Here is a 27374-nt window from a genome sequence, read left to right on the forward strand (position 1 = left end):
ATTTGTGAAATCTAAAGTATGACACAAACAAACATATCTGTGAAACAGAAAGAGACTCAAAGACATGGGAACAGACTTGTGGTTTCCAAGGGGGTTGGGGGTGGGGGAGGGAAGTAACTGGGAGTGTGGGATCAGCAGATGCAAACTATTATTTATATGACAGATAAACAGCAAGGTCTTAACTGTATAGCACAGAGAACTCTATTCAATATCCTGTGATAAACCATAATGGAAGAGAATATGAAAAAGAATATATGTATAACTGAGTCAGTTTGCTGTACAGCAGAAATTAATACAACATTGTAAATCAACTATACTTCAATAAAATTTTTTAAAGTAAAAAAATAAAATTAAATTAGAATAAAATTAATTCAAACAGAAATAGCTTATGAAAGGAGATAGAAAAATAAGAACTTACCCTTCCTTGGAATCCCCATTTGATTTATCAGTTGAACTTGTAGAAGAACTTAACTCATCCTCAGAGAGACAATGGGTGAGTTTCCTTTCCTATTAATGTTTGGAAATACAAAATTCCACATGACAACACAACCAGAATGTAATACATGAAACAATCTTAGATGCAATGCCTAGACACAATGTGCACCTAGGTCCAATTTAACAGGAGAACTATGGATATAAAAATTGAAGTTACTTTACCAAATAATGTCCCAGTTCACCCATGAAGTTCATAAGTGAAGCCTGAGGAACACCAAGGTGAAGTTTTATAAGGTCCTGGAAAGTCTCAGCTATGAAGAAATTTCCTTTCCAGAGGAGAGCAGACAAACAGTTCTGGTGTTTGAACTTCTAAGCAGAGGGCTGGTACCATAAGGAATGTTGGCATTTTAAACTAGACAGAATGCCACCTAAATAAAAAGTAACCTCAGTTTGCTCACCCATGATACTCATTGTTAAATGCTTTAAAGGATTACCTGATATAATTACACACAAATGTTACAACTTTTGAAAATAAAGAGGATCATTTTAATTAGTGAAGCAACTAAATCACACACTATTGTTAAAGGAAAAAACTCTTCATTACTTTCAAGGGCAGGAAGTTTCTTTTTTAAAAAAAGTAATTATGTGCTCCTAGAAATGATGTCAAAATCTGGAATACAGAAAACTGAATAATCATTCCCAGGGTATTATTACACAAAAAAGTGAACGTGGTTAAAAACTTGCAATTATCCATTTAGCCACCAAATGGTGCCCCTACATTATCCCTGGGTGGAAAGGTAAGGTACTTTGACACAAACAGGAAACAAAGGAAGGATCAGCAAGTGAGACTAAAATCTGGCCAGGTCGTTTGTTATATTATTAACACAGCAGAATAAGCAAAGTGTTGCCTAGTGGAAGCCCTTTGGAAGTCTTGTTTAAAAGACTGCCTAAGAAAGTTATTAACTAGGCTGCCAGTTGTTTACAAGAGCGCCTGAAAAGTCCATTCCCTTAATGAAGGAAACAAAATCCTTTTAATTATTATTGACCAGTTCTTTTTCTTATCAGAGAAGTGTGAAAAGTGTAACTTAAGTCAGCACTGTCCCAGGAATAAATAGAGCTGGCATTTATGAGGTTTACCGTTATTAGGCTTGCCAGATGTAGACATGTCTACCTTTTACCTTAGGACTATGTAATGTACCTGAGCAACGCTGTAGTCAGAAGACAACCATTGAGCAGGGGTAGGGTGGCCTTCCTCTTGTGGTTTCTCTGACCCCGCTGGACTCAGAGAAACTCTCCTCACTGAAGGGCCTGAAAAAGTGACAACCCCCAGCAGTTGTTTATGGTGGGCTGGCCTCGATAGAAGAGGGCTTTGCACTGTTTATGGAAGATACCCCAGCAAGGGCCAGCCTAGAAGGAACTCAGACAGCATATTCATCATCACTCTGGTGTCTGACACCTCAGTTCAAATCTCAGGTCTAGGTCTACCAGCCCTGTGACCTTGGGTAAGTTACTTAACCCCTCAGACCCTCAGTCTCCTCCGCTGCAAAATATGAAATGAGATAATGCCCTTAAAATACTTAGCATAATGTTTGAGACATTGTCAGCATTCAACAAATGGAAACTGCTAGAATATGTTGTCTTTAGATAATAGTAATAGGAATGATCACAGCCCTCAGCCCAGGGCAGTACCATTCTCCTGGCTTCCTCTCTCTGTTCCTGAGAAGAGAGCACTTCTCTGACCAACAGACTCTGAACATGGAAACAAAGTAAACACTCGCCTGACTGCTTTCCTGTCTGAAATCTCCCAGGAGTTACTGTCACTCAAAGCTCTCTTGCTCTCTTTTTAGAGTCCTCTTTCTCTAATAACACAAGTTCCAGATCCAATACTATGCCAATTTTTTAAAAGGCTTAACTAGGAAATTTCAAAAATTCTTCTAAATTGGTTTCCCAAATGGATTACTGATGCTGGAAATTCTTAACACCTCACAATCAGTACCAATGCTATGTCCATGAGCCATACCAATAACCTCCAATAGATGAAGGAAAGAGAAAAACTTTACCTGAGGGGAAGATCTCTTCCTGTGACTGCTTTAGTCGCCTCCTCTCTCTTGCTGATAATGGGCGGTCCTTTTAAAGAAAGTCAGTTACTTCCATTCCTATTCACTGTTCTTACAATACCTACAATGCATGACATATCATCCAGCACTACAGGAAAGGCCCTGCACAGGTCTTTAAGGGAGTGTCCATTTGAAACCAGTTCACATCAGGCTTACAACTCCTAGCTAGGATGATCACAGCCCTCATTTCTAGGAAGAGCTCATCTTTGGAAGGGCAAATAGGTATTTCTGCATTTCCTACATTCAGAATCCACTTGGTCTCCTTAATTAACTGGAAGTGACCAGCCCTGAAACAACAGAATCTGTCCATTTCAATCAAAGCTTCTGTTGAGAATCACAAATTTGCGCTTTCCAGTGTTTGGCAAAAAGCAGGGCTAAGATGTTTTAATATAAAACTTCACAATATATGCAGGATTTACAACCAAAAAGTTTTATAATAAAGCTTAAAAAAATCCAACATAGACTCCTACAAACCTTTGATGATGATATCTCACTGTTCCTCGACCTGCTCACAGACCCAGTGATCACTCTACTTTGGTTTTCAGCATCTTTTTGTGTTGATGTGACATCCACTTTTCCAACAGTAGAAAGAGAAGGCAAAAGACGAGGAGGAGTCTCTTGGAACTTCCATAATTAACAAAGAGAGGGAGATTATCAGTGTCATATACATCTACCTCCAAAGGTCCCCCATCGGTAAATCTATGTATTTGTCAGTGATTCCCTCCCAAAAACTTTAAAACATTGCATTTGGGGGGGGGCAGGGGGCAGAGGGGAAGAAACTCTGCCAAAAGTGAATGACCACTTAAGAAGCTTATAGAGAGGGTGCCTGTGAAAGTTACTTCCAGAAATGAGGGGTTGCCACGATCTTATGCAGAAGTTGAGGGAGAAACTGTTCATTAATATGACATAAGAGGAATCAGAGATTTACCTTTTTTGGCCTGTTCCTTTAACTCTCAAAATAAGCTGTCCATCCTTGCTGGAGAAGATAAAATCCTTACTCTGCTTCCAACTCACTGACATTTGATAACCAATATTTAGCACTTCTACCCTTCCTTATATGTTCCTTGCATTATGTATGTGCCTTTTTAGCACATCATTCTAAATAGAAATGAAGTTTCCTAAAGTCTGTTTCCCAAGCAGCAGCACAATGACTTATTCCAAAGAGATCTCTGCTGACCTGTCTCTCTTCCTCACTATGCTCAGTATGTTCTCTTTTCTTCTGCCGCCGCTGTTGAGACAGGAAAGGTTCAGACCCAGAGCTGTGTGGCTGTAAAGTTGGGTGGATTCTGTCCTGTTTTTCTATAACACATTCACCAGCAACTTGATCCTTAAAAATAATAAAATGAAACAAACAAAAAAACAAAATAGAATAATGAAACAGTCTTTTGAACTTCCAAATAGCCAAACCTGCCATATCTACTTCTAAAATTATAAATGAAAGAAGGAGGAGCTGTCTTTTTCAAAATGAATGCTTATTTTCAGTGTTGACAGGCAAAGACAGAATGATGGCATCAGTTATCTACATATTCTGGGTTTTCTTCTCTTTTCCCAAATAAAAATAATTATTTTAATTAAATTACTCAGATTGTTATTAACCTGAAACTACCAATGTTCATTTAGTTTTTTAAAAATCTTTTTATAACTTTTAATAGGTTTGCAATTCAGAAAACTAACAAATGTTTTAAATGAAATCCAATTTAATATACACATACTTCCCAAGTAAACATTAGTTATTTGGATGCCCTCTAAAAAGCACCATGAAAAGATCACGAGCTTGGATTCAGATGGAGTCATATCTCCCTGAACCTCTGTTTCCTTATCTATAAATGGGTATAATGCGTCACACACATCATGTGACTACTGGAGGATTAGAGGAGATTGTGCACTATAGTACTTAAGATCACATCTAACACATATTAGATGCTCAGAAACCAGGAGCTATTACTAGCAGTAGTAAAGATAAAATAAGTTAACTTTTAAATTATGAAGATCACCAAGGACTTAGTGTTTTATTTGGATAACTGGTTTTAGAAACTAATGCACACCAAACATTAAAATAAAATAGCTTCTTACATTAATTTTTTTTTTTTTTTTTTTTTTTTTTTTTGCGGTACGCAGGCCTCTCACTGTTGTAGCCTCTCCCGTTGCGGAGCACAGGCTCCGGACGCGCAGGCTCAGCAGCCATGGCTCACAGGCCCAGCCGCTCCGCAGCATGTGGGATCTTCCAGACCAGGGCACGAACCTGTGTCCCCTGCATCGGCAGGTGGACTCTCAACCACTGCGCCACCAGGGAAGCCCAATCAACACATTTTTATCAAGAGCCCACTATGTGGTACATTTTAGAAAAAGGAACAGTGTCATATGCTAGCTATGCAAGGATACCCAGATAATAAACAGTAACTGATTTAATTCTGAAGAGTGAAATAAATGTTTCTCTGCTGGTATTAAGTATAGAATATTCAAAATAAAGCTTATACATATAAGAGTACCTGAACAAATGACTTAAGGAGTTTCTCCATGAAATCCAATTGGTCCTAAAAAAAGTTCTTCCACTTTTATCAACAACAAAATAACGACAACAACAACAAAGAAATGCTGGACATGAAATTCTATCAAAAAAACAAAAAAATCTACTCTAAAAGCCTGATGTAAGAAACATATTTGATCAGGTACAAGACAGGGATGTCCATTCTTATCACTCCTATTCAACACTGTACTAGAGGTTCTAGCCAGGGCAATCAGACAAGAAAAAATAAATAAATAAAAGAAATCCAGATTGAAAAGGAAAAATCTCTATTTGCAGATGATGTGATACTGTATTCAGAAAATTCTAAGGAGTCCATTATTAAAAAGTTATTAGGACCAATAAATGAGTTAAGTAAGGCTGTAGGATATAAAGACAATATATAAAAATTAATTGTATTTCTATACACAAGCAATGAACACTATGAAAATCATTCCATTTACAATAGTATCAGAACAAAATACTTAAATTTATTTCTTTACTTTTGGCTGCGTTCGGTCTTCGTTGCTGCGCACACTTTCTCTTGTTGTGGCGAGCAGGGGCTACTCTTTGTTGCAGTGTGCAGGCTTCTCACTGCAGTGGCTTCTTTTGTTGTGGAGCATGGGTTCTAGGCACGCAGGCTTCCGTAGCTGTGGTGCACGGGCTTAGTTGCTCCACGGCATGTGGGACCTTCCCTGCCCAGGGCTCAAACCCATGTCCCCTGCACTGGTAGGCGGATTCTTAACCACTGCGCCACAAGGGAAGCCAATGGAACAAAATGCTTAGAAATGAATTTAACAAAAGAAGTGCAAGACTTATACACTTAAAACAACAAAACATCATTGTAAGAAACTGAAGAAGACCTAAAGAAAATAGAAAGATATCCTATGTTCATGAGTTGGAAGATACATATTGAGATAGCAATAATCTGCAAATAATCTACAGATTCAATAAAATCCATGTCAAAACCCCAGGCTTTTTTGCAGAAATTGACAAGCTAATCTTAAAATTCATATGGAAATGCAAAGGACCCCATATAGCCAAAACAGTATTGAAAATTAAGAATAAAGTTGGAAGACTTAACCTTTCCAATTTCAAAACTTACTACAGTGAATTCCCTGGTGGCCTAGTGGTTAGGATTTCGGATTTTCACTGCTGTGGCCCGGATGCAATCCCTAGTCAGGGAACTGAGATCCTGTAAGCCGCGCAGCATGGCCAAAAAAAAAAAAAAAACACTTACTATAAACCTACAGTAATTGTGTTACTGACATACAGATAGAAAAATCAGTGGTACAGAATTGAGAGTATAAAATTAAATGATCATATTTAGGGTCTACTGATTTTCAATGAGGGTCCCAAGAAAATTCAATGGGAAAAGAATAATCTTTTAACAAATGGTACTGGGACAAGTGGATATCTACATACAAAAGAATGAAGTAGAACCCTTTCTTCACATCACACACAAAAATTAATTCAAAATAGATCTCAGACCTAAATGTAAGAGTTAAAATTATGAACTCTTAAAAGAAATTATGGGAGAAATCTTCATGATACTAAAAGCAGAAGCAACAAAAGAAAAAATAGACAAAACTAGATTTCATCAAATTTTAAAACTTTTATGCTCCAAAGGACACCATCAAGAAAGTGAAGATGGGGGACTTCCCTGGGGGTCCAGTGGTAAAGAATCCGCCTTCCAATGCAGGGGACGCAGGTTCAATCCCTGGTTGGGGAACTAAGATCCCACATGCTGTGGCGCAACTACACCTGCGCGCCACAACTACTGAGCTCGCACGCCTCAACGAGAGAGCCCACATGCTGCAAACTACAGAGCCCACGCTTTCTGGAGCCTACACACCCTGAAGCCCATGTGCCACAACTAGAGAGAAGACTGCGCGCCACAACGAAAGATGCCGCACGCCTCAACGAAAGCCCCGCATGCTGCAACTAAGACCCAACGCAGCCAAAAAAGTAATAAAGAAAAAATAAATAAATAATAAAAAAAATGAAAGTGAAGATGGGACTTCCCTGGTGGTCCAGTGGTTAAGACTCTGCACTTCCACTGCAGGGGGCACAGGTTTGATCCCTGGTCAGGGAACTAAGATCCCACATGCTGCATGGCGCAGTCAAAATAAAATAAAATAAAATATACTTTAAAAAGAAAGTGAAGACAATCCACAGAATGGGAGACAATATTTTTGAATCTTATATCTGATAGGGGACTGACATTTATAACTGATAAAGAACTCCTACTACTCAACAATAAAAAGATAAATAAACCAATTTAAAAATGGGCAAAGGATTTGAATAGATATTTCTCCAAAGTAGGTATAAAAATGGCCAATAAGCCATGAAAAGATGCTCAACAACATTAGTCATTAGGGAGGTGCAAACCAAAACCACAATAAGATACCACTTCCAGGATGGCTAAACAAAACAAAACAAAAAACACAGAAAATAAGTGTTGGTGAGGATGTGGAGAAATTACAACTCTCATACATTGCTGATGGGAAGTAAAATGATATAGTTGCTTTGGAAAACAGTTCTGCAGTTCCTCAGAAAGTTAAACATAGGGCTTCCCTGGTGGCGCAGTGGTTGAGAGTCCGCCTGCCGATGCAGGGGACACGGGTTCGTGCCCTGGTCTAGGAACATCCCACATGCCGTGGAGCGGCTGGGCCAGTGAGCCATGGCTGCTGAGCCTGCGCGTCCGGAGCCTGTGCTCCGCAACGGGAGAGGCCACAACAGTGAAAGGCCTGCATACCGCAAAAAAAAAAAAAAAAAAAAAAAGTTAAACATAGAGTCACCATATGATCCAGCAATTCCACTCCTAGGTATATACCCAAGAGAACTGAAAACATATGTCCACACAAAAACTTGTACGAATGTTCAAAGCAACTTTATCCACAGTGAAAAGTGAAAAAAACTCAAATGTTCATCAACTGATGAATAGATAAATAAAATATGAAATATACATATGGTAGAATTTATTTGGCAATAAAAAGAAATGAAATACTGGTACAGGCTACAACATGGATATAACCTTGAAAGCATTATGCTAAATAAAAGAAGCCAGATACAAAAGGCCATATCTGTATGATTCCATTTATATGAAATATTGAGAATAGGCAAATTCATACAGACAATGGTTGCCAAGGGCTAGAGACAAGGAGGAATGGAGAGTGACTAGTATTGAGTATGGGGTTTCTTTTTGAGGTGATGGAAATGTTCTGGAAACAGATAATAGCAGTGAATGTACAACTTTATAAATATACTAAAAACCACTGAATTGGCACTTTAAAAATTTTTTAAATAATTATGGAAAAAATAAAAGAAGCGAACTTGAATATAATTTGACAGTCAAGCAGAACAAGCAGGACATATATAATTTTATCTATAAAGTACTAAGGATTCCAGTGTCCAGAGAATGTTTAAGACTAAATTTTGGTTTCAATTCAATGAGTTTAAATGAAAAGAGCATCATACTTGTACTTTTCTATAAAAACAAAACCTTATTAAAAACACTTGAGGGACTTCCCTGGTGGCACAGTGGTTAAGAATCCGCCTGCCAATGCAGGGGACACAGGTTCGAGCCCTGGTCTGAGAAGATCCCACACGCCGTGGAGCAACTAAGCCCGTGTGCCACAACTACTGAGCCTGTGCACTAGAGCCCACGAGCCACAACTACTGAGCCCACGTACCACAACTACTGAAACCTACATGCCTAGAGCCCGTGCTCCGCAACAAGAGAAGCCACCACAATGAGAAGCCTGTGCAACACAATGAAGAGTAGCCCCTGCTCACTGCAACTAGAGAAAGCCCACACGCAGCAACAAAGACCCAAACAGCCATAAATAAAATAGATAAGAACATTTGACTATAGACATATAAAATAGTTATATACATTTATATAAAAGTGTTAAATATGAAAATGTATGTAATATATAAAGTTTAAATATATATAGATTATAAAAATATAGTCAATATATACATTAAATATATTCTTTAAATATTTTACAAATAAAAATGTGAAGTTAATCAAATGTTCTGGCTTTCTTTCTAATCCTTAGCTATTACCATGCTTCATCTAATTTAGGCTTCTTTCCATGTTCAAGTAGAAGATACCCTTTAAATTTACTCAGAATAGTCTCTCAGTATCAAAATCCTTTTGTTCTGTTCCTTTTCTTCTCTTCTTCCTTCTCCTTTGGTTCCAACACATAAAATATGTTTTTTTAATTCCTTAACTTAAAAAATCAGACAAATCCACTAACTTTTAAAAGCAAGAAGGAATGTGATATTACCTAATTGTTGGAACTGTCCATTGACTTGGAGAACTTACAAAAGAATGATGTAGAAATAGGAAAAAACACACTAATGGCAAATGGCAAGTACCCTACACCAGGGCACAGAAAGGATCTAAGAATTCCTTGGGTCCTATCCTTTGGTTCTGTCATGTTTAAACTGTTATATGGGAACAACTGATTTTCCTAAAACCACAACTAAAAGCACAACCAAAGAGCACAACCCACACCTTTGTAACCACACTTTCCAGTCTTCTTTCTGAAACCAATATCACTCACCTGGTCCTTCGATAAATTTTGGTCTTTGTTTAGGGGCTGCAGAGGCTTCACTGGGTCATTCCTTTCTCCAGTGACATAGTCAATGGACCATGTGGAAATTCGGTTTCCAGGTTGAGCACTGGATTTAGTGTTATCCTGCAGCCTCTCTTTCACTTGAGAAATAATACATTTACCTTCTAGCTCATTAGAGGCATCTAAGTGTCTTCGTTGATTCTCTTGAACCAAGCTGTTGTTCACTGAGTTCCTCCTTTCTGCAGGTAAGATGTCAATATTCACCCTACTGATCGTGGCTAGCGATTCTGCAGTATTGCTTATGTCTGGTTTGTAGGTGTGGCCTTTCAGACGTGGGGGTGTCTTCAAGGGGCCAATGACTATGGGTTTCTCCTGGGACAAATATTTGTCTTCACCCTGAATGAAAACATGCTTCCAAGTTATTATAGCACTCCTCACACCATATTAGAAAATTAACTCAAGGGGCTTCCCTGGTGGCGCAGTGGTTGGGAGTCCGCCTGCCGATGCAGGGGACATGGGTTCGTGCCCCGGTCCGGAAGGATCCCACATGCCGCAGAGCGGCTAGGCCCATGAGCCATGGCCGCTGAGCCTGTGCGTCCGGAGCCTGTGCTCAGCAACGGGAGAGGCCACAGCAGTGAGAGGCCCGCATACCGCAAAAAAAAAAAAAAAAAAACCAACTCAAAATGGAATAGCAGTTTCCTCAGAAAGTTAAACATGGAATAATCATAAGACCCAACAATCCCACTCCCAGGTATTTGTCCCAAGAACTAAAAGTAGGGACTCAGATATTTGTACACTAATGTTTATAGCAGCATTATTCACAACGGCCAGAGGATGGAAACAACCCAAATGTCCATCAGCAGATGAATGGATAAACAAAATGTGGTATATACATACAGCGGAATATTATAAAGCCATAGAAAGGAATGAAATTCTGATACATGCTACAATATGGATAACGTTTGAAAACTTGCTAAGTGAAATAAGCTAGACACAAAAGAACAAATGTTGTATGATTCCATTTATATGAGGTATCTAGAACAGGAAAATTCAGAGAAAGTAGATCAGAGGTTACCAGGGTCTGGGAGTAGAGGCAATGGGGAGTTAGACCTTAATGGGTACAGAGTTTCTGTTTGGAATGATGAAAAGGTTTTGGAAGATATGGTGATGGCTGCACAACATTGTGAATGTAATTAAGACCACTGAATTGTATGCTTAAAAACGGTACAAAATGAAAATAAATAATTAATTAATTAATTTAAAAATGGTACAAAATGGCAAATTTTATATTACTTATATTTTACCATAACAAAATTTTTTTAATGATCAATAACCTAAATATAAGAGCTAAAACTATAAAAATCCTAGGAGAAAACATAGGCATACATCTTCATGATCTTGGATTTGGCAAGGGATTCTTAGATATGAGCATGGGCAACAAAAGTAAAAAACAAATAAATTACACTTCATCAAAATTAAAAACATTTGTGCATAAAAGGACGTTATCAAGAAAGTGAAAGGACAACCTAAAGAACAGGAGGAAATATTTGTAAGTAATATATCTGATGAGGGTCTAGTATCTATAATATAGAAAGAACTCTTAGAACTCAATAATAAAAAATAAAAAACCCAATTAAAAAATGGGCAACAGGCTTAATAGATATTTCTCCAAAGAAGGCATTCAAATGGCCAACAAGTTCTGTCATTAGTCAAATGCAAATCAGAACTACAATAACATACCACTGCACATCCACTAGGATGGCTAGAATCAGAAAAACAGAAAATAACAAGAGTTGGTGAAGTTGTAGAGAAACTGGAATTCTCAGGGATTGCTGATAAAAACATGAAATGGTGCAACCACAAAGGAAAAACAATGTGGTCATTCCTCAAAAAGTTAAACATAGAATTACCATATGACTCAGCAATTACTCTCCTAGATATTATACCCAAGAAAACTGAAGACAGATACTCAAACATTGTACATAAATGTTCATAGCAAAAGCCAAAAGGTGAAAACAACCCAATATCTACCAATGAATGAATGGATAAACAAACTGTGGTATATACATACAATGGAGTATTATTTAGACATAAAAATAAATGAAGTATTGATATATACTACCTGGATGAACCTCAAGAACATGCTAAGTGAAAGAAGCCAGACACAAAAGGTTACATATTGTATGATTCCATTTATATCAAATATTCAGAATAGGCAAACCCATACAAACAGAGAACACTGGTGTTTTACAGGGGCTGGATGGAGGAGGAGTGACGACCTAATGGGTATGAGGTTTCCTTTTGGGGTGATGAAAATGTTTTGGAATGAGATAGAGGTGACAGTCGCACAATACTGTGAATATACTAAATGCAATTAATTGTTCACTTTAAAATGGTTAACTTTATGTTATATAAATTCCACCTCAATTAAAAAAAACTTCTTAAAGTTATTACAGCACTGACTTCATGAACATTTTAATAGGCACTTTGAATACTTCACCAGTATTCCTTCTTTACAATACAAAACTACTTACACAACAGAAATCTAATGAAGCTTAGTCATTTCACATAGAATAACTAGCTTAGGTAACCTATCATTTTAATACAGTTTCTAGAACACATATCCTTTAGAATGAGACATACCATTACATATGTCTTGGAGCCCTCAGAAGAGTGTGGTTGAGGGGGAACGGCTTCATGACTTAATTCAGCCTTTCCAGAAACCACTGTAGCCACAGGCTTGGATTTAGAGTCGTCATTTTTAATATTATTTTTGGAGTTTTTTCTTTATGAGGAAGAAAAGAAGAAAAAGTTATTATCAGTACAGTGAAGGTTAAAGGTTTCTATATATATGAGGAAATGTGCATACATGTTACACTCCCTCTTAGAACGGCTTGTTTTATTTCTTTCTTTCTTTTCTTTTCTTTTTTTTTTTCTTTTTTGGCTGTGCCATGTGGCTTGTGGGATCTTAGTTCCCTGACCAGGGATTGAACCCGGGTCCCCTGCAGTGGAAGCGTGGAGTCCTAACCACTGGACTGCCAGGGAATTCCCATAGAACTGCTCCTTTTATAGATAGGAGTCTTCTAAAAACCAGTGGGTGTTCTACAAAACATTTGACCAGTAATCTCCAAAAACAATCAAGGTCATGAAAAACAAAGAAAGTGAGAAACTGTCAGAGACCCAAGTTGACTAAGGAGAAATGAGGAGTAATATGGTATGCTGGACTGGATCCTGAAGCAGAAAAAGGACACTAGTAGAAAAACTGGTGTAAGCCAAGTGAAGTCTGGATTCAGTCAACATAAGATACTGATGTTGTTTTCTTAGCTCTGACAAATGTACCATGGTAACATAAGATGCTGATAGGAGAAACTGGGTGAGGGTTATACAGAAACTCTGTTCTATCTCTGCAACTCTTCTGTAAATACAATATTATTCTAAAATTTAAAAGCTATGAAAACTTGCCTCACAATTAGAAGTGCCAGGATAATTTTCATCTTCAAATTTCACATTTGTAATAATACCACAACTGCTTTGCCAAATTTGAAAGTAAAAATGATTGGTATACTTGGCCTTGACTTGTAGAATAAATGTATACAGGAATAATATCCCCAACTGTTTAAGTGTGACATTTTCCAAAGGAGCTAAACCTCTGGAGAATTCAAGGGGAGCATGAAGACCAGAGCTGCAGAAAGCCAAAGGTCTGTAGGTAGGAAATTATAAGCAATGTAAACAAAAATACGACCCTTCTTTATCCCCCAGGGCCTCTCTAGCATTGCCTCCCAAATTTAACATGCCAAAGACAAGGACTGTGAAGGTCTTGTCCAGCTCTAAGTCTCAGATCCTAGAACAGCTATTTATGAAGGTAGGACCTGAAAGTCAAAGAAGGAATTCTATCCCCTTGAGAAGTTATATGAGTAAAGAAGGAACCTCTTTATTTTTTAAATGTGACTATTATCTTACATAGTACATAATGTAATAATAGGCTTCTTAGATGATCTCTCATTTTAATATGATTTCTAAAACCTACATCCTTGGGCTTCCCTGGTGGCACAGTGGTTGAGAGTTCGCCTGCTGATGCAGGGGACAGGGGTTCATGCCCCGGTCCGGGAAGATCCCACATGCTGCAGAGTGGCTAGGCCCGTGAGCCACGGCCGCTAACCCTGCGCGTCCAGAGCCTGTGCTCCGCAACGGGAGCGGCCACAACAGTGAGAGGCCCGCGTACCGCAAATAAATAAATAAATAAATAATAAAGCATACATCCTTTTAAAAGGATCGTACTCAATATGTCTTGGAACTCCCAGAGGAATGTGAAAGTGATTACTCCAATGGTTCTCTAGATTTTTGATTTTAGCAATTAAACAAATCTCAACACTTGTTCTAATCATGCAATTCTACTTCGTGTTTTTAAAAAACTCACCATAAACTCTCATACACGAAAATTATAAAAGTCACCCTCTTTTATTCCATCTATTTAGCTGACCTATTTGCAAGGGAAATATCTTACGCCTTCGTGGCCTCCAAAAACAAGGATATTTGGCGCTTTATGTAAGGCTGCCTTAGGATGCTCCTCACAGAAGGTCTTTCTTCAGGCCTTTTGCTCAGCATGGTTCTTATTATTTCTGCCAGCTCTGGGCTGTAATCTTTCGGCATTGGTGGCAGCTACAAAGAGAAATTATACCATAAGTATGACTAACAGTCTTGTGAAAAGTAAAAGAAGGTAGAGGTTTCCCAAGATATATTTTTTAAATCATTATCCACAGCAGAAAATAACCAGCATATTAGTCTACAGGAAGCATATCTGGCATCCTGGTTATAATAGCAAGTTGTAAAATTATAAAATATATCCTTCAAACCAGCAGTCCCATTTGAGGACCCTCTCCTTCATAAATAAGAGCATGAGTTCCTAAAGATTTATGTATCAGGATATTCACTGCAGTATTTTTCTTATAATAGTGAACAACTGGAAACAATGTAAATGGCCATTCATAGGGTACTTGTGGAATAGAGTATGGTATACCCTTCTAATAAAATACCAGGCAGCCTTTAAAAAAATACAAGACTTACAGGTACTGACCTGGAAAGATGTCCCTCATTTATTAAGTCAAAAAAGCACGTTGTGTACCAGTGTGTATAGCCTGATTCCATTTCAGTTACTTTTTTAACATACACACCCAGAGTTATAAAGACAGGGAAAAGCCAGGAAGGCTATGCACCAAATCATTACCAATGGTTATCTCCAAGGGATGGAAATGTATGGAAACAGGGGAATTTCACCTCTTTCTTGTTTGATTCTTTAAGAAGTGGAATTATGAGCAAATTTTACTTTTTCTGTGTTTTTTTCAAATTAAAAAAATAAATGAGTCTTGGTATAATGTTAAAATCAGTAGGTGATTTACAGCCTTAAAACTTAAAGGTGTGAGGATGCCTGACACTGCAGGGGGTAACTAGCCTCATGAAATTGACACATAAAGTTGGTCACTCTAGCATCTATCATACATAATGCTTTCTGCAATTTTTAACTGGTTACTAGTGATTGTGATGATTATCAAAGGAGCAAGAAGTTCAAACAGAGTAGACTCTTTTTTTTAAAATAAATCTTTAATTTATTTTATTTATTTATTTTTGGCTGTGTTGGGTCTTCGTTGCTGCACGTGGGCCTTCTCTAGTTGCAGTGAGTGGGGGCTACTCTTCGTTGTGGTGCGCGGGCTTCTCTGTTGTGGCTTCTCTTGTTGCAGAGCACGGGCTCTAGGTGCGCGGGCCTCAGTAGCTGTGGCTCGCGGGCTCTAGAGCACAGGCTCAGTAGTTGTGGCGCACGGGCTTAGTTGCTCCGTGGCATGTGGGATCTTCCCAGACCAGGGCTCAAACCCGTGTCCCTTGCATTGACAGGCGGATTCTTAACCACTGCGCCACCAGGGAAGCCCAAACAGAGTAGACTCCTTTTAAACAGGGCTCATTTAACCGCTTAGGTGAAGCTACCAGTAGCCTCAGGGCACCTGCACATCCTGTGTCTATAAGGTACTGGTTTTCAAGAAGCCAGTTCTTCAGAGCCATTAAGCCACCCTTATAAATTAATATTAAGAAACGATCAATCCCTTCTCCTCCAGTTCAACCCTCCCCACAGACAGGACCCACCATTCTTAACTATCCACCCAATATGATTACTCCCTTTTCTCAGTAGCTACTTTCAAAGCTGCACTAAAGTAACCTTACTCCAAATATTAAAAACAATTAATTCCAGAATATTCTTTACCTTTCCTTCAATAATCCGATAAACTAAAGAATTCATGTCTTTTGCATTGAAAGCATGCTTCAGGGTGGCCATTTCATAAACACAGCATCCCAGAGCCCAAACATCAGACTAGGAAAAAAAAATAGTAAATGGTTAAATGTCAGAATGCCTTATTTAGTTTTCCTCTTAAAAAAAAAAAACATTTTCCTTAAACCAATTCACAGAGAATTCTTCTAACTTACTATTCTAATGGGTTCTAAAATTATATTGCTGTAGAGACAAGGTGAGCTGGCAAACACAGCCGAATCCTACCTTATAGTTGTAGGGTTTGTTTGAGAACAATTCAGGGCTCATGTAATAGGGTGTGCCAATGAGGGTGCTAGCCATGTCACAGTGGTTCTCAAGGACTCGGGCAATTCCTAGGTCACCCACTTTGATGATGTTTTTTCTTGTTAGGAAGACATTTTGAGTTTTTAGATCTCGGTGAAGGATGTGTTTTTCATGTAAATACTGAAGAGAAATAAAATTTTATTAAATATAAATATTTAATACCTGACTTATTTATACCTGACTTCTTATATACCATCAACAACTGTATAAGTTAAAGAGCCTTATACTCTTAGATGAGCCTTACCTACACATCAAAACACTATTGTTTTATAATCTCTAAATAAAAAGTCTAATTTACAACTTTCCAAAGTAAGAAATGAAGTTCCATGCATTAATTTGCCCAGCTTCCTTCACAATTGTTCCCTGGTGACTTGACAATCATACCGTCTAGAATTATATGGACCCAGTTAAAAAATGTGCTTACAAACTTTCACTGAAGGTAGAAAGACAACTTATACAAGGTCAGATGCACATTCCTCTCAGACTCATGAAATCTTCAGCTTAATAATATTTTCAACTATAACAATATCACTTTTATTGTTTAAATCCTAAGATACATTCTCTAATATCAGAGTGATATTCCATAAACAGTCTCACTTTTGAATATGTGTATATTAAAACACAAACATGTTTCACATTTCTACTCACTCTGCCACAGCAGCGTTAAAGCCCAAAGCCCCACAGTTTAGGCAGATTAATTAGCCCAACCACCTTTCAGTATGATGCAGCTGACCAACTGATAACAAACGTGGACATTCTTTGCTCTTTGTCAATTCAGGGCCCTTAAAATGGATTTTGCTATAAATATTAAATGAATAGAGAATTGTCTTTCCCAGCAATCAGACAAAATCCATGTCTGCTTCAATACAGATATCACTCATTCAGAAACACTTCAGTGCTACAGCAAGAGGAACTAGGTCCACTTCATAAATGGATTTTTAAAAGAATTTTTCTTTTCATTAAGCATTTGGGGAAGCATTTTCCTAAAATCCACCAAGCATCTCTCTGTCACCTTGGAGCAAGTGGGATGCTAGGAGTCCTGACAGTACCTGCAGAGCCATAGCGATCTGAACAAACCATTCCACCACCTGACTCTCAGACAGAAGCCTCCCCTTCTGCTCTTTGAGCTTTCGGTACAGATCACCTCCTTCGCAGAAGCCCATGACGATGTACAGCAGACCATCCCCTCCCTCCCACGACTCCTTGTAGGTGACAATATTGGGATGCTTCAACTGAGACAAGAGCTGAGCTTCCTGTTCAGCAGCTTGCCGCTCTCGGCTGGAGGCATTTCGGAGGTTCAGCTTTTTGATGACATACTACAAAAAAAACACATGTTTTTACAATATGCAAACAAACATACAGTATTATAGATCCAAAAGTATTTAAGGATTATCCTGAGTGTCCTCAAAACCAACCTTCTGGAGACTGCCACATAACCTATTCATTTTGTTATTCACAAAGCACAAAACTGGGAAAAAGACTTGTTACCACTAATGATACTTTTTACAAGTTAGATTTATAGCAGGGTAGGGGGTCACAAAAAAATTATACTTTCCATCTGCATTTTACAATTTCATTAATGGCTAAAAATGAGTCAATGTTAACATACCACTGAATTAACCAAAAAATCTGTGGTAGAAATTCTTTAACCTCTAAGCTCCCCCTACAAAGGTGCATACAATATGACTTGAATATACATCTGCAGACAGAATGGGTCTGTGGATTCCATTACATACTCAAAGGGATCCAAGGCCCAATAAGGCTAAACATCACCTATCCTCAACATCCAAAATTATTCTCACTTAAAAGAAAAACAAAACAACGTCCTCCAACACCTAATACATTGCCCTCAATCAACTGACACACCAAACAATTCATTATTCAACAAACACAATCATAAATGTATTTTGTAACAAAGCATAAATGTGCTTTGTAAAATGTAAACAAACTACTGCTGAAATGTGAGGGGTTATTATTACAGCGAGTACCCCATCCTCAGCTCAAAAAAATCCCCCCTCCCCATTGACCACTGAATAAATCTCTTATGTCTGAGCTTGTGTTCCAGGCAGTGACCAGCACCTGAGACAAGGCAGAAGAGGCGAGAGGACCTTATACTTATGGGGCCATCTCCTCTCAGTTTGTCTGGGGCAGTCCCATTGTCCTGGTGTAATTATAAATAGTGTCTCCTTTCAGTTTCCAAATTGTCCCAGTTTGTACATTATATGGTTTATAAACCATATTTACGAAATGGTTCATTATCCTGAGGCTAATGGGATAAAGTGCAACATTAGAGGCACGTTTTAGAAAGATCACTGAGACTGCAATGAAAGTGATGAATTGGAGAAGGGCAAGTCATGTGGCAGGGAGGACAAGCGGGAGGCCATGGCCACAGCTTAGCTAGAGACAATGGTGTCCTGGATGGGGGAGGTACCCATGGAGATGAAGAAGAGGCCAGTTGGCTTAGTGGACAGACGAATAAAGGGGTGGGAGTGGGGGAAGGTAAGGGGGGGAGCCCAGAACGACTCCCAGGTGTCCAGCTTGGGCAACTGGCTGGTTGGTGGTGCTACTCCCTGAAATGGGGACCGTGAGAGGAGGTTTGGAGGGAAGGTGACGAGCTGAGTTTTGAGCGACTCCAGAGGTCTCCAGGTCAGACGGGGTATGGGGCCCTTCACTGAAGGAGGAATACTTGCCAGGCGCCGCCGTTAGGTCCTGGGAGTGTACGCTCTCATGGAACGGTCGAGAGTTGGGGGAAAGTGTGCAGATTAAGCACACCGATTACGACTACAAAGAGAATGCCAGGGAGTTCTGGGCGCATATGACAGGAAGGCCTGGCCTAGTCTTGATGGTCTGGGACGATTTCCCAGAAGAAGTGCCATCTGAGGCGCGTCCCCTTCAGAATATCTGGGCCCAGCCCTTGGACGGCGCCCTCGGCGAACCCCTGCCTGCTCCCATCCCCTGCCGGGCCCCAGCTCCGCCGACCTGCCTGCCGTCCCGTCGGTGCCTCACGAGCGTCACCTCCCCGTAGCTGCCCCTGCCCACGACACGCAGGTAGCAGTAGGCGGTCAGGGGCATGATCCCGGAGCAGGCCCACAGTCGGGATGCGGCGGCAGCGGCGGGGGCCGCGGCGAGCGGCGGCGGGAGACCCCGCTCATTCCAGAGAGGAAGTGGTGCCGGCGGCGGCTGAGGCGGCCCTGCCACGGCGCCAGCGCAGAGGCCCGACCCAGAGCGACGCCGCTGCCATAGCGATCCCCACAGGGGCTGCCCTGCGCATGCTCCGTGGTCCGGAGGACCCACCACAGAGCCGAGGCGACAGGCGGCCAGAGCGACCACGCCGGGCCTGCGCGCGCACCCTCGGCCTCACTTCCAAGGCCGGAACTTGCGGGTTTCCCGCAACAATAGACTAATGAACGCTTCCACTTACTGAGCGCTTACTTGTTCTTAGTGCTTCGCACGTATTCGCTTCCCAAATATTTACTGACTGCTTACCCTGTGCCTGGCCGAAAAAGTCCCTGCCCTCCGGGAGCTCACATTCTAATGGGGGACTGGGGACAGACTAGATTCTACAAGTAACATTTGTTATATTTACTTTATCATATGGTGGTTAATGTATGCATGCAGCAATCCATCTTATTTTTCATGCATTGCAAGACGAACTGAAGATATCAGTGCCCTTCACCCCTAAACAATTCAGCTTGCATATTGAGAACTGCAAAAACTCTCAGAAGGACTCCATTCAAACCCCTGCACTAAGTGACTTGACCAAATTTTGGCATGGTTTTTAACAGCTTAAGGCAGTGTCCCCGGAGAACCTGCCCACCTTAAATGGCCTGCCTGTGAAAGCTCAAAACTGCCAAAAGATTTATCGTTTGATCCAGCCAACACCTCCCTTTCCTAGGACATATACCTAAAAAGCTTAAAATTATAAATCCAATGGGACGGGGTTGGGGGGGTTGTATTCCTACAACCCCAGAATGTCTTTCTTAAGGTCATGAAATCCATCCCATTGAAATGTAAGGTTTCTTGGCCTATATCCAAGAACCAATTTTTGCCCAGTTTGGGGGGGGGGGTGGAGTTGATATTGCCCCTGTTGAGAATGCATAATATAGAGCATACTATTGGGGTTTTTTAAATATAAATTTATTTTTATTTATTTATTTTTGGCTGCATTGGGTCTTTGTTGCTACGCGGGCTTTCTCTAGTTACGGCAAGCAGGGGCTTCTCATTGTAGTAGCTTCTCTTGTTGCGGAGCACGGGCTCTAGGTGCGTGGGCTTCAGTACTTGTGGCACACGGGCTCAGTCACTGTGGCTCACGGGGTCTAGAGTGCAGGCTCAGTAGCTGTGGCACATGGGCTTAGTTGCTCTGCGGCATGTGGGATCTTACCAGACCAGGGATCGAACCTGTGTCCCCTGCAGTGGCAGGTGGATTCTTAACCACTGCACCACCAGGGAAATCCATCTACTTTCTCTACCTACTTTTCATACACAGTTGTTTCCTTTCACCCTTATTATTTCTAAGTAGTTTCAATTACATATCTAAATTAGAATTCTTAACCCTTAGAATCCTTAATTTCTAGTGAAAACTAAGAAGTGAGTAATCGTGGACAGTCTCTTACACTAGCATTCTATGGATTGGCAGAGATAAATACATTCCATAATTTCTAGGAGTACATCTTCCTCATAGTAAATTTTCCAATGTAGCAGAAAAGATTTTTACTAATAGACCTAAATATATTTAGGGTCTTTTTTTTTTTTTGTATAAGGAAACCAAAAGTGGATTAACTTATGTTCAGTGATTAATGTTTCAGTATTTTATTTTATTTGAAATAAAATAAAATATTTATATGATCTAAATATTTAATAAATGTCCATTATTAACTTTAACTTATTTAAGTTAAATAATGGAAACTATTTAAGTAGACATGCCATAAAATAAAATAATTGCTGAAGTGTTTTACCTAAAGACTCTTTTGTGTGTGTGTGTGATACGCGGGCCTCTCACTGTTGTGGCCTCTCCCGTTGCAGAGCACAGGCTCCGTACGCGCAGGCTCAGCGGCCATGGCGCACAGGCCCAGCCACTCCGCGGCATGTGGGATCTTCGCAGACCGGGGCACGAACCCGTGTCCCCTGCATCGGCAGGCGAACTCTCAACCACTGCGCCACCAGGGAAGCCCTACCTAAACACTCCTATCCCATTTACGTCTATTTAATTCACTTGTTCTTTTTTTTAAAAAAAAACTATTTATTTATTTGGCTGCGTTGGATCTTAGTTGCGGCAAATGGGATCTTTCATTGTGGGGTGCAGGCTTCTCTCTACTTGTGGCGCACAGGCTCCAGAGCACACAGGCTCTGTAGTTGCAGCACGCAGGCTTAGTTGCCCCGCGGCATGTGGGATCTTAGTTCTCCAACCAGGGATCGAACCAGCATCCCCTGCATTGCAAGACAGATTCTTAACCACTGGACCACCAGGGAAGTCCCAATTCACTTGTTCTTAACATGAAAATGTCATCATACCAAGTTGTTTTTCTTGCTAACAAATTTGGTAACAGAAACAACATGAACTTATTTAGCTAGTGTACTCAGGTGGAATAAAAGTTGTATGTCTTGGGCTTCCCTCGTGGCGCAGTGGTTGGGAGTCCGCCTGCCGATGGGGGGGACGCGGGTTCGTGCCCCGGTTCGGGAGGATCCCACGTGCCACGGAGTGGCTGGGCCCGTGGGCCATGGCCGCTGAGCCTGCGTGTCCCGAGCCTGTGCTCCACGGCGGGAGGGGCCACAGCGGTGGGAGGCCCGCGTACCGCAAAAAAAAAAAAGAAAAGTTGTATGTCTGCATTATTTTTAATGATAACTCTGAAGACATACCTATTTTAATTAAACCAACAAACTTAAACTAGCTTTTATTTACCAAAGATTACCTCAGATCACATGAACTTGAAAAACATTTGGTTTAGTTTTTATATTTCTGAGAGTTTTAGGAATCCTTAATTCATATAAGTGCTTGTGGACAGGGAATTTTGCCTGCCATTCCAGTGAACAATGTTGCCCACCATCCCAGTTCTACAAGGATCCAGCCGTTAGCTACAGCAGCCCACAGTGCTCCCTGAGGGTAATTCAGGATGGGGAAAAACAGGAGGCATTCTGCACTTTGGATATTGGCATTAGATAGTTAAGGTGCATTTCTAAGACATAATTTCTATGAACCCAGATTCTTGCACCTTCCCATACGTAGGAAAGCACTCCAATCATTGACCTGAGGCATCTGTTCCTTGTGATTAGCAATAATCTTTTGATGTTCTGAGGCAGGAGATAGATGGGCTCCAGGTTAGACATTTACAGCCAGCCTCCTGTTTACACTTCCAGATAGAAATAACAACAGGAACAGGGTAAATAGCTGGACTTTGCCTCTAGTGACCTAGAGATTGTCATGCTGAGTGAAGTAAGTCAGACACAGAAAGACAAATATCATATGATATTGCTTATATGTGGAATCTAAAAAAAAAGGGTATAAATGAACTTACTTACAAAACAGAAGCAGAGTCATGGATGTAGAAAACAAACTTATGGTTACCAGGGGATAAGGGGGGAGGGGAGGGATAAATTTAGAGATTGGGACTGACATATACACACTACTATATATAAAATAGATAATTAATAAGAACCTGCTGTATAGCACAGAGAACTCTACTCAATACTCTGTAATGGCCTATACGGGAAAAGAATGTAAAAAAAAAAAAAAGAGTTCATATATGCATATGTATAACTGATTCATTTTGCTCTTTGCTGTACACCTGAAACTAACACAACATTGTAAATCAACTATACTCCAATAAAAATTAAAAAACAAAACAAAACAGTAATGGCAGGGCCAGAGAAGAGTGAGTCTTGCCCAGATAAAAGATAAAGAGGGACTTCCCTGGTGGTCCAGTGGGTAAGACTCTGCACTCCCAATGCCGGGGGCCTGGGTTCAATCCCTGGTCCGGGAACTAGATCCCGCATACATGCCGCTACTGAGAGTTCACATGTGGCAACTAAGAAGTCCACATGCTGCAACTAAGAAGCCTGCATGCCACAACTAAGAGTCCACGTGCCACAACTAAAGATCCCTCAGAACTCAACAAAGATCCTGCACCACAACTAAGACCCAGCGCAGCCAAAATAAAAAAAAAAAAAGTCCACATATTTCTCATTCTCAAGGTCAAGGAGACCTCCCTGACTACACATGCGCAGAAAGGCTCCTCAGGGATTAAAAAGGGACAGGGTGGTGGGGGGGGCTTCCCTGGTGGCGCAGTGGTTGAGAGTCCGCCTGCTGATGTGGGGAACACGGGTTCGTGTCCCGGTCCGGGAAGATCCCACGTGCCGCAGAGCAGCTAGGCCCGTGAGCCATGGCCGCTGAGCCTGCACATCCGGAGCCTGTGCTCCGCAACGGGAGAGGCCACAACAGTAAGAGGCCTGTGTAGTGCAAAGAAAAAAAAAAAAAAAAGGGAGGGGGCACCGCCCCATAGTAGATGATGTTGTTACTGAGTCCAAGCTCGCTCTGCTCACCAGACAACAGGCCAATAAATCGGGAGATGAGGTGTTGAGGCAAGGAATAGCGACTTTATTCGGAAAGCTGGAGGACTGAGAAGATGGCAGACAAGTGTACCCAAAAAAACCATCTTATCTGGGTCTGGATGCCAGGTTCTGTTATAGAACAGAGAAGGGGAAGAGGTGAGGAAGTAAAGTAACAAAAAGCAAAGGTTAAAGTAAAAGAAACAGATGCAACATGGAGTCAGGATTTGCTCTTCCCTGTTACGATGTCAACCTACCTCTTCACTAGACTCCATCTTGGCTAAGAGATGCAAACGCACACAGGGGAGGATCCTGAGATAAACCAAATATGGACTCAGAGCGGGGCAAAGCAAGATGATTGACCAGAGGAAACCTGGAAGAAATGCCCCAAACTACCATGGGGGCAGGACTCTCCCTCTCTGAGCCTGCCCATGTGTGTCTATTCACATGTGCTCTTTTTCCTCCTAATAAACACTACTTGTTTCACTACTTTCCATCTCCTTGTGGAAATTCATTTCTACAAAGCCAGTGGGCCAGGGCATTTTCACTGGCCACTGGACCTCATGGTCTAGTGGCTAGGATTCAGCTCTTTCACTGCCGTGGCCTGACTTCAATCTCTGGCTGGGGAACCAAGACCCTGCTTCAAGCCGCTGCTGGCCGAGGCCACCAGAGATCAGTTCGACTACATGTCTTTTTTCCAGCAGAATATGTCAGTGTATCCTGGCTCCTCCCTTACCTCTTCAGAACAGTTCCTCAGAGCTGAGAGGCTGTCTCCCAGGCTATGGTCCTCAATAAGATTCCTCAAATAAATCTTAAACCAAAGCACTTCCCTGCTGGCGCAGTGGTTAAGAATCCGCCTGCCAATGCAGGGGACACGGGTTCGATCTCTAGTCTGAGAAGATCCCAGATGCCATGGAACAACTTAAGCCCGCAAGCCACAACTACTGAGCCTGCATGCCACAACTGCTGAAGGCTGCGTGCCTAGAGCCCATGCTCCTCAACAAGAGAAGCCACCACAATGAGAAGCCCTCGCTCCACAACAAAGAGTAGGCCCTGCTCGCCGCAACTAGAGAAAGCCTGCAACGAAGGTCCAGGTTGTGCATTTTTCTTCAATGTGCTTAAGTTTCTTTAAGCCAATTAAATAGAATTTTTTTACAAATTAATTTTGGCAATACCTCCTTAAGGTAGAAAAATACCACACATCTACAACATATGTATGTAGACACATATAAACATACAGACTGATGCAAACAGAGAACTCATAGCTTTTTTTTTTGTTTTTGGTTGCATTGGGTCTTCGTTGCTGTGTGTGCTTTCTCGGTGAGCGGGGGCTACTCTTTGTTGTGGTGCGTGGGTTTCTCACTGCGGTGGCTTTTCTCGTTGCGGAGCATGGGCTCTAGGCGCGCAGGCTTCAGTAGTTGTGACATGTGAGCTCAGTAGTTGTGGCTCGCAGGCTCTAGAGCACAGGCTCAGTAGTTGTGGTGCACAGGCTTAGTTGCTCCGCGGCCTGTGGGATCTTCCCAGAGCAGGGCTCGAACCCGTGTCCCCTGCATTGGCAGGCAGATTCTTAACCACTGCGCCACCAGGGAAGTCCCAAGAGCTCATAGCTTTTGTTCTAAAATTTTAGCCATGAATTCGGTACAAAATTAACTAGCTGTAGAATAAGCTGGATCCAAATGGTTTTGGCAGATGGAATAAGTTAAGGTTACCTGCTCAGATGGCTAAAACTTTTTACTAATATTTGTGGAGAAGACATTTAAGACTTTTACTTGTCTAAGTTCCAAACAACCTTTCCCCCTTTTGTTTTCCTTCGGATAAGAATGGTCTCTCTGAAGTTTGCATTTCAAAGAGATGACCTAGATAAGAATTCTGGAGAAGACCAAGTAAGAATATTTACATCTCAAAGGCACAGGGAAAAAAGGCAAATTCCTCCAAGGACTTTTGTTTTCTAAGGCCAGAATTTTTACAATACTCACAAGCCTTTTAAGATAAATAGGGGAGGTTTGGGGGTTGGTAAAAAGGACAGGTGGACTTTGAATTGTTTCTGGAGCTGCATTTCTGGCTTTGCAAAGATTTGTAAGGTAAGGACAGTTGCTTTTAATTCCTCAGGGGATTAGGTTGCAACTTAAATGACATTATAGATTGATCCACCCATCCAACTACATTTTTCTCAATTTGCTTCTTTGTAACAGGGAGAAGATCTTCAACTAAGATGGAAATCTAAAAGAGTCCTATGTTCTAGATTTAGAGCTATATGTCTTTGAAATGTTTTAGTAAATCCTTCCACAAAGGCTTCAGAAGGTTTTTTTGCTTGTTTGTTTTTTTCTTTCCCTCTGGGTACATTTAGCTTAGAGAAGGCCTAAAAAAAAATTCTTACCAGGCTCTGAATATCAGCTTACAATTTGGCCAATTTCTGGCCAAAGAGCTACCTTGGGGGAAAAAAAAAAAGTCCTTTCAAAAAAATCTTGTTAATTTTCAGCCAGGACAAACAGTAAAGGTAGGTACAATAACAAGTTTTATTCTCCTCTTGACTGGGCACTACAGACATAGATTCAGGAGAGCTGAAGCTGGTTAGAATTCTCACTCTTCACTGACTTTATCAGTTTTCCGAGGATCCCATATTCAGGCTCTAATATCTACCAGAATTGCTCAAGGTTATTCATTAATTTTAATTTTAATTTCCCTAGGCTGCTTAAGGAAATAAAATAGCTGTTTACCAGAAAATCCTTCAGGAGGCCGTCAACACTGGGAGGGGCCCACATCAGGGCCCTCCTTTGAGGGTAGATATGGGGACATCTGTAAGGCCACTAACTTGGTGGACTTTTGTTTATGGTCTTGTAGTCTCTTCAGAGTGGAAAGACAATTTAGACAGAGGATTACTAGAATGAGCACTCAAGTAAAGGAGGATAGAGGGGAGCAATAGGAGTTGCATCAGTCTCATATAGTCTTTTCTTTTACATGCCTGTGTGTCTTTAATTTTTCATTAGCCTTTTGCAATGAATCGCTCAATGAAGCTATTATGGAATTCTGAAGGCTTTTGGAGGTTTCTGTATGCCAATTAAAATAGGTGTCCCAGGGGCTTCCCTGGTGGCACAGTGGTTGAGAGTTCGCCTGCTGATGCAGGGCACATGGGTTCGTGCCCCGGTCTGGGAAGATCCCACATGCCGCGGAGCGGCTGGGCCTGTGAACCATGGCCACTGAGCCTGCGCGTCCGGAGCCTGTGCTCCGCAGTGGGAGAGGCCACAGCAGTGAGAGGCCCGCGTACCGCAAAAAAAAAAAATAGGTGTTCCATTCTGTGTGTTTGATTTGGGAACCCTTGCTTTCAAATGCACTTCTTAAATAAATGCTCTTGTCTAACTGGAACCTTTCTCATAACAGCTATTGTAAGTCTAGATTGTCTTTGTAAGATTTTGCCATTTTTGTAGATATTTACAGCTTCCAGGACCACAGTTCTTGGCTATAAAATAAGCAGTTGTGCCAGAAGGCGACACACTCAATTATTTGAAACTCAATCCCATTTCTTTAGCTGTCTTGGGTCTCTTGGAGCCAAATTAATACCTGAGAGGGATGTG

The 27374-nt window shown here is 40.9% G+C and overlaps 1 protein-coding gene across 8 annotated transcripts in view; it reads right to left on the reverse strand.

Moving 5' to 3' along the window:
- Window positions 1-27374, reverse strand: part of NEK4 (NIMA related kinase 4) — a 59297-nt gene that overhangs the window by 26696 nt on the left and 5227 nt on the right. For 4 of the 8 annotated variants that reach the window (XM_060022673.1, XM_060022671.1, XM_060022672.1 and 1 more), the window contains exons 1-12: window positions 19240-19523; window positions 17310-17576; window positions 16183-16380; window positions 15892-15999; window positions 14146-14300; window positions 12285-12426; window positions 9630-10037; window positions 3730-3879; window positions 3027-3176; window positions 2496-2562; window positions 1634-1743; window positions 419-507 (exon numbers count right to left, since the gene is read on the reverse strand). In XM_060022673.1, coding sequence (XP_059878656.1) covers window positions 419-507; window positions 1634-1743; window positions 2496-2562; window positions 3027-3176; window positions 3730-3879; window positions 9630-10037; window positions 12285-12426; window positions 14146-14300; window positions 15892-15999; window positions 16183-16380; window positions 17310-17576; window positions 19240-19332 — 1937 coding nt within the window. In that variant the 5' untranslated portion in view covers window positions 19333-19523. Of the gene's footprint in view, window positions 1-418; window positions 508-1633; window positions 1744-2495; window positions 2563-3026; window positions 3177-3729; window positions 3880-9629; window positions 10038-12284; window positions 12427-14145; window positions 14301-15891; window positions 16000-16182; window positions 16381-17309; window positions 17577-19239; window positions 19524-27374 lie in introns of those variants that run through there. The other 4 variants (XM_060022675.1, XM_060022674.1, XM_060022676.1 and 1 more) reach the window with 3 other exon arrangements.

Source organism: Delphinus delphis, chromosome 10 (genome assembly GCF_949987515.2).
Source record: "Delphinus delphis chromosome 10, mDelDel1.2, whole genome shotgun sequence".
NCBI lineage: Eukaryota > Metazoa > Chordata > Mammalia > Artiodactyla > Delphinidae > Delphinus > Delphinus delphis.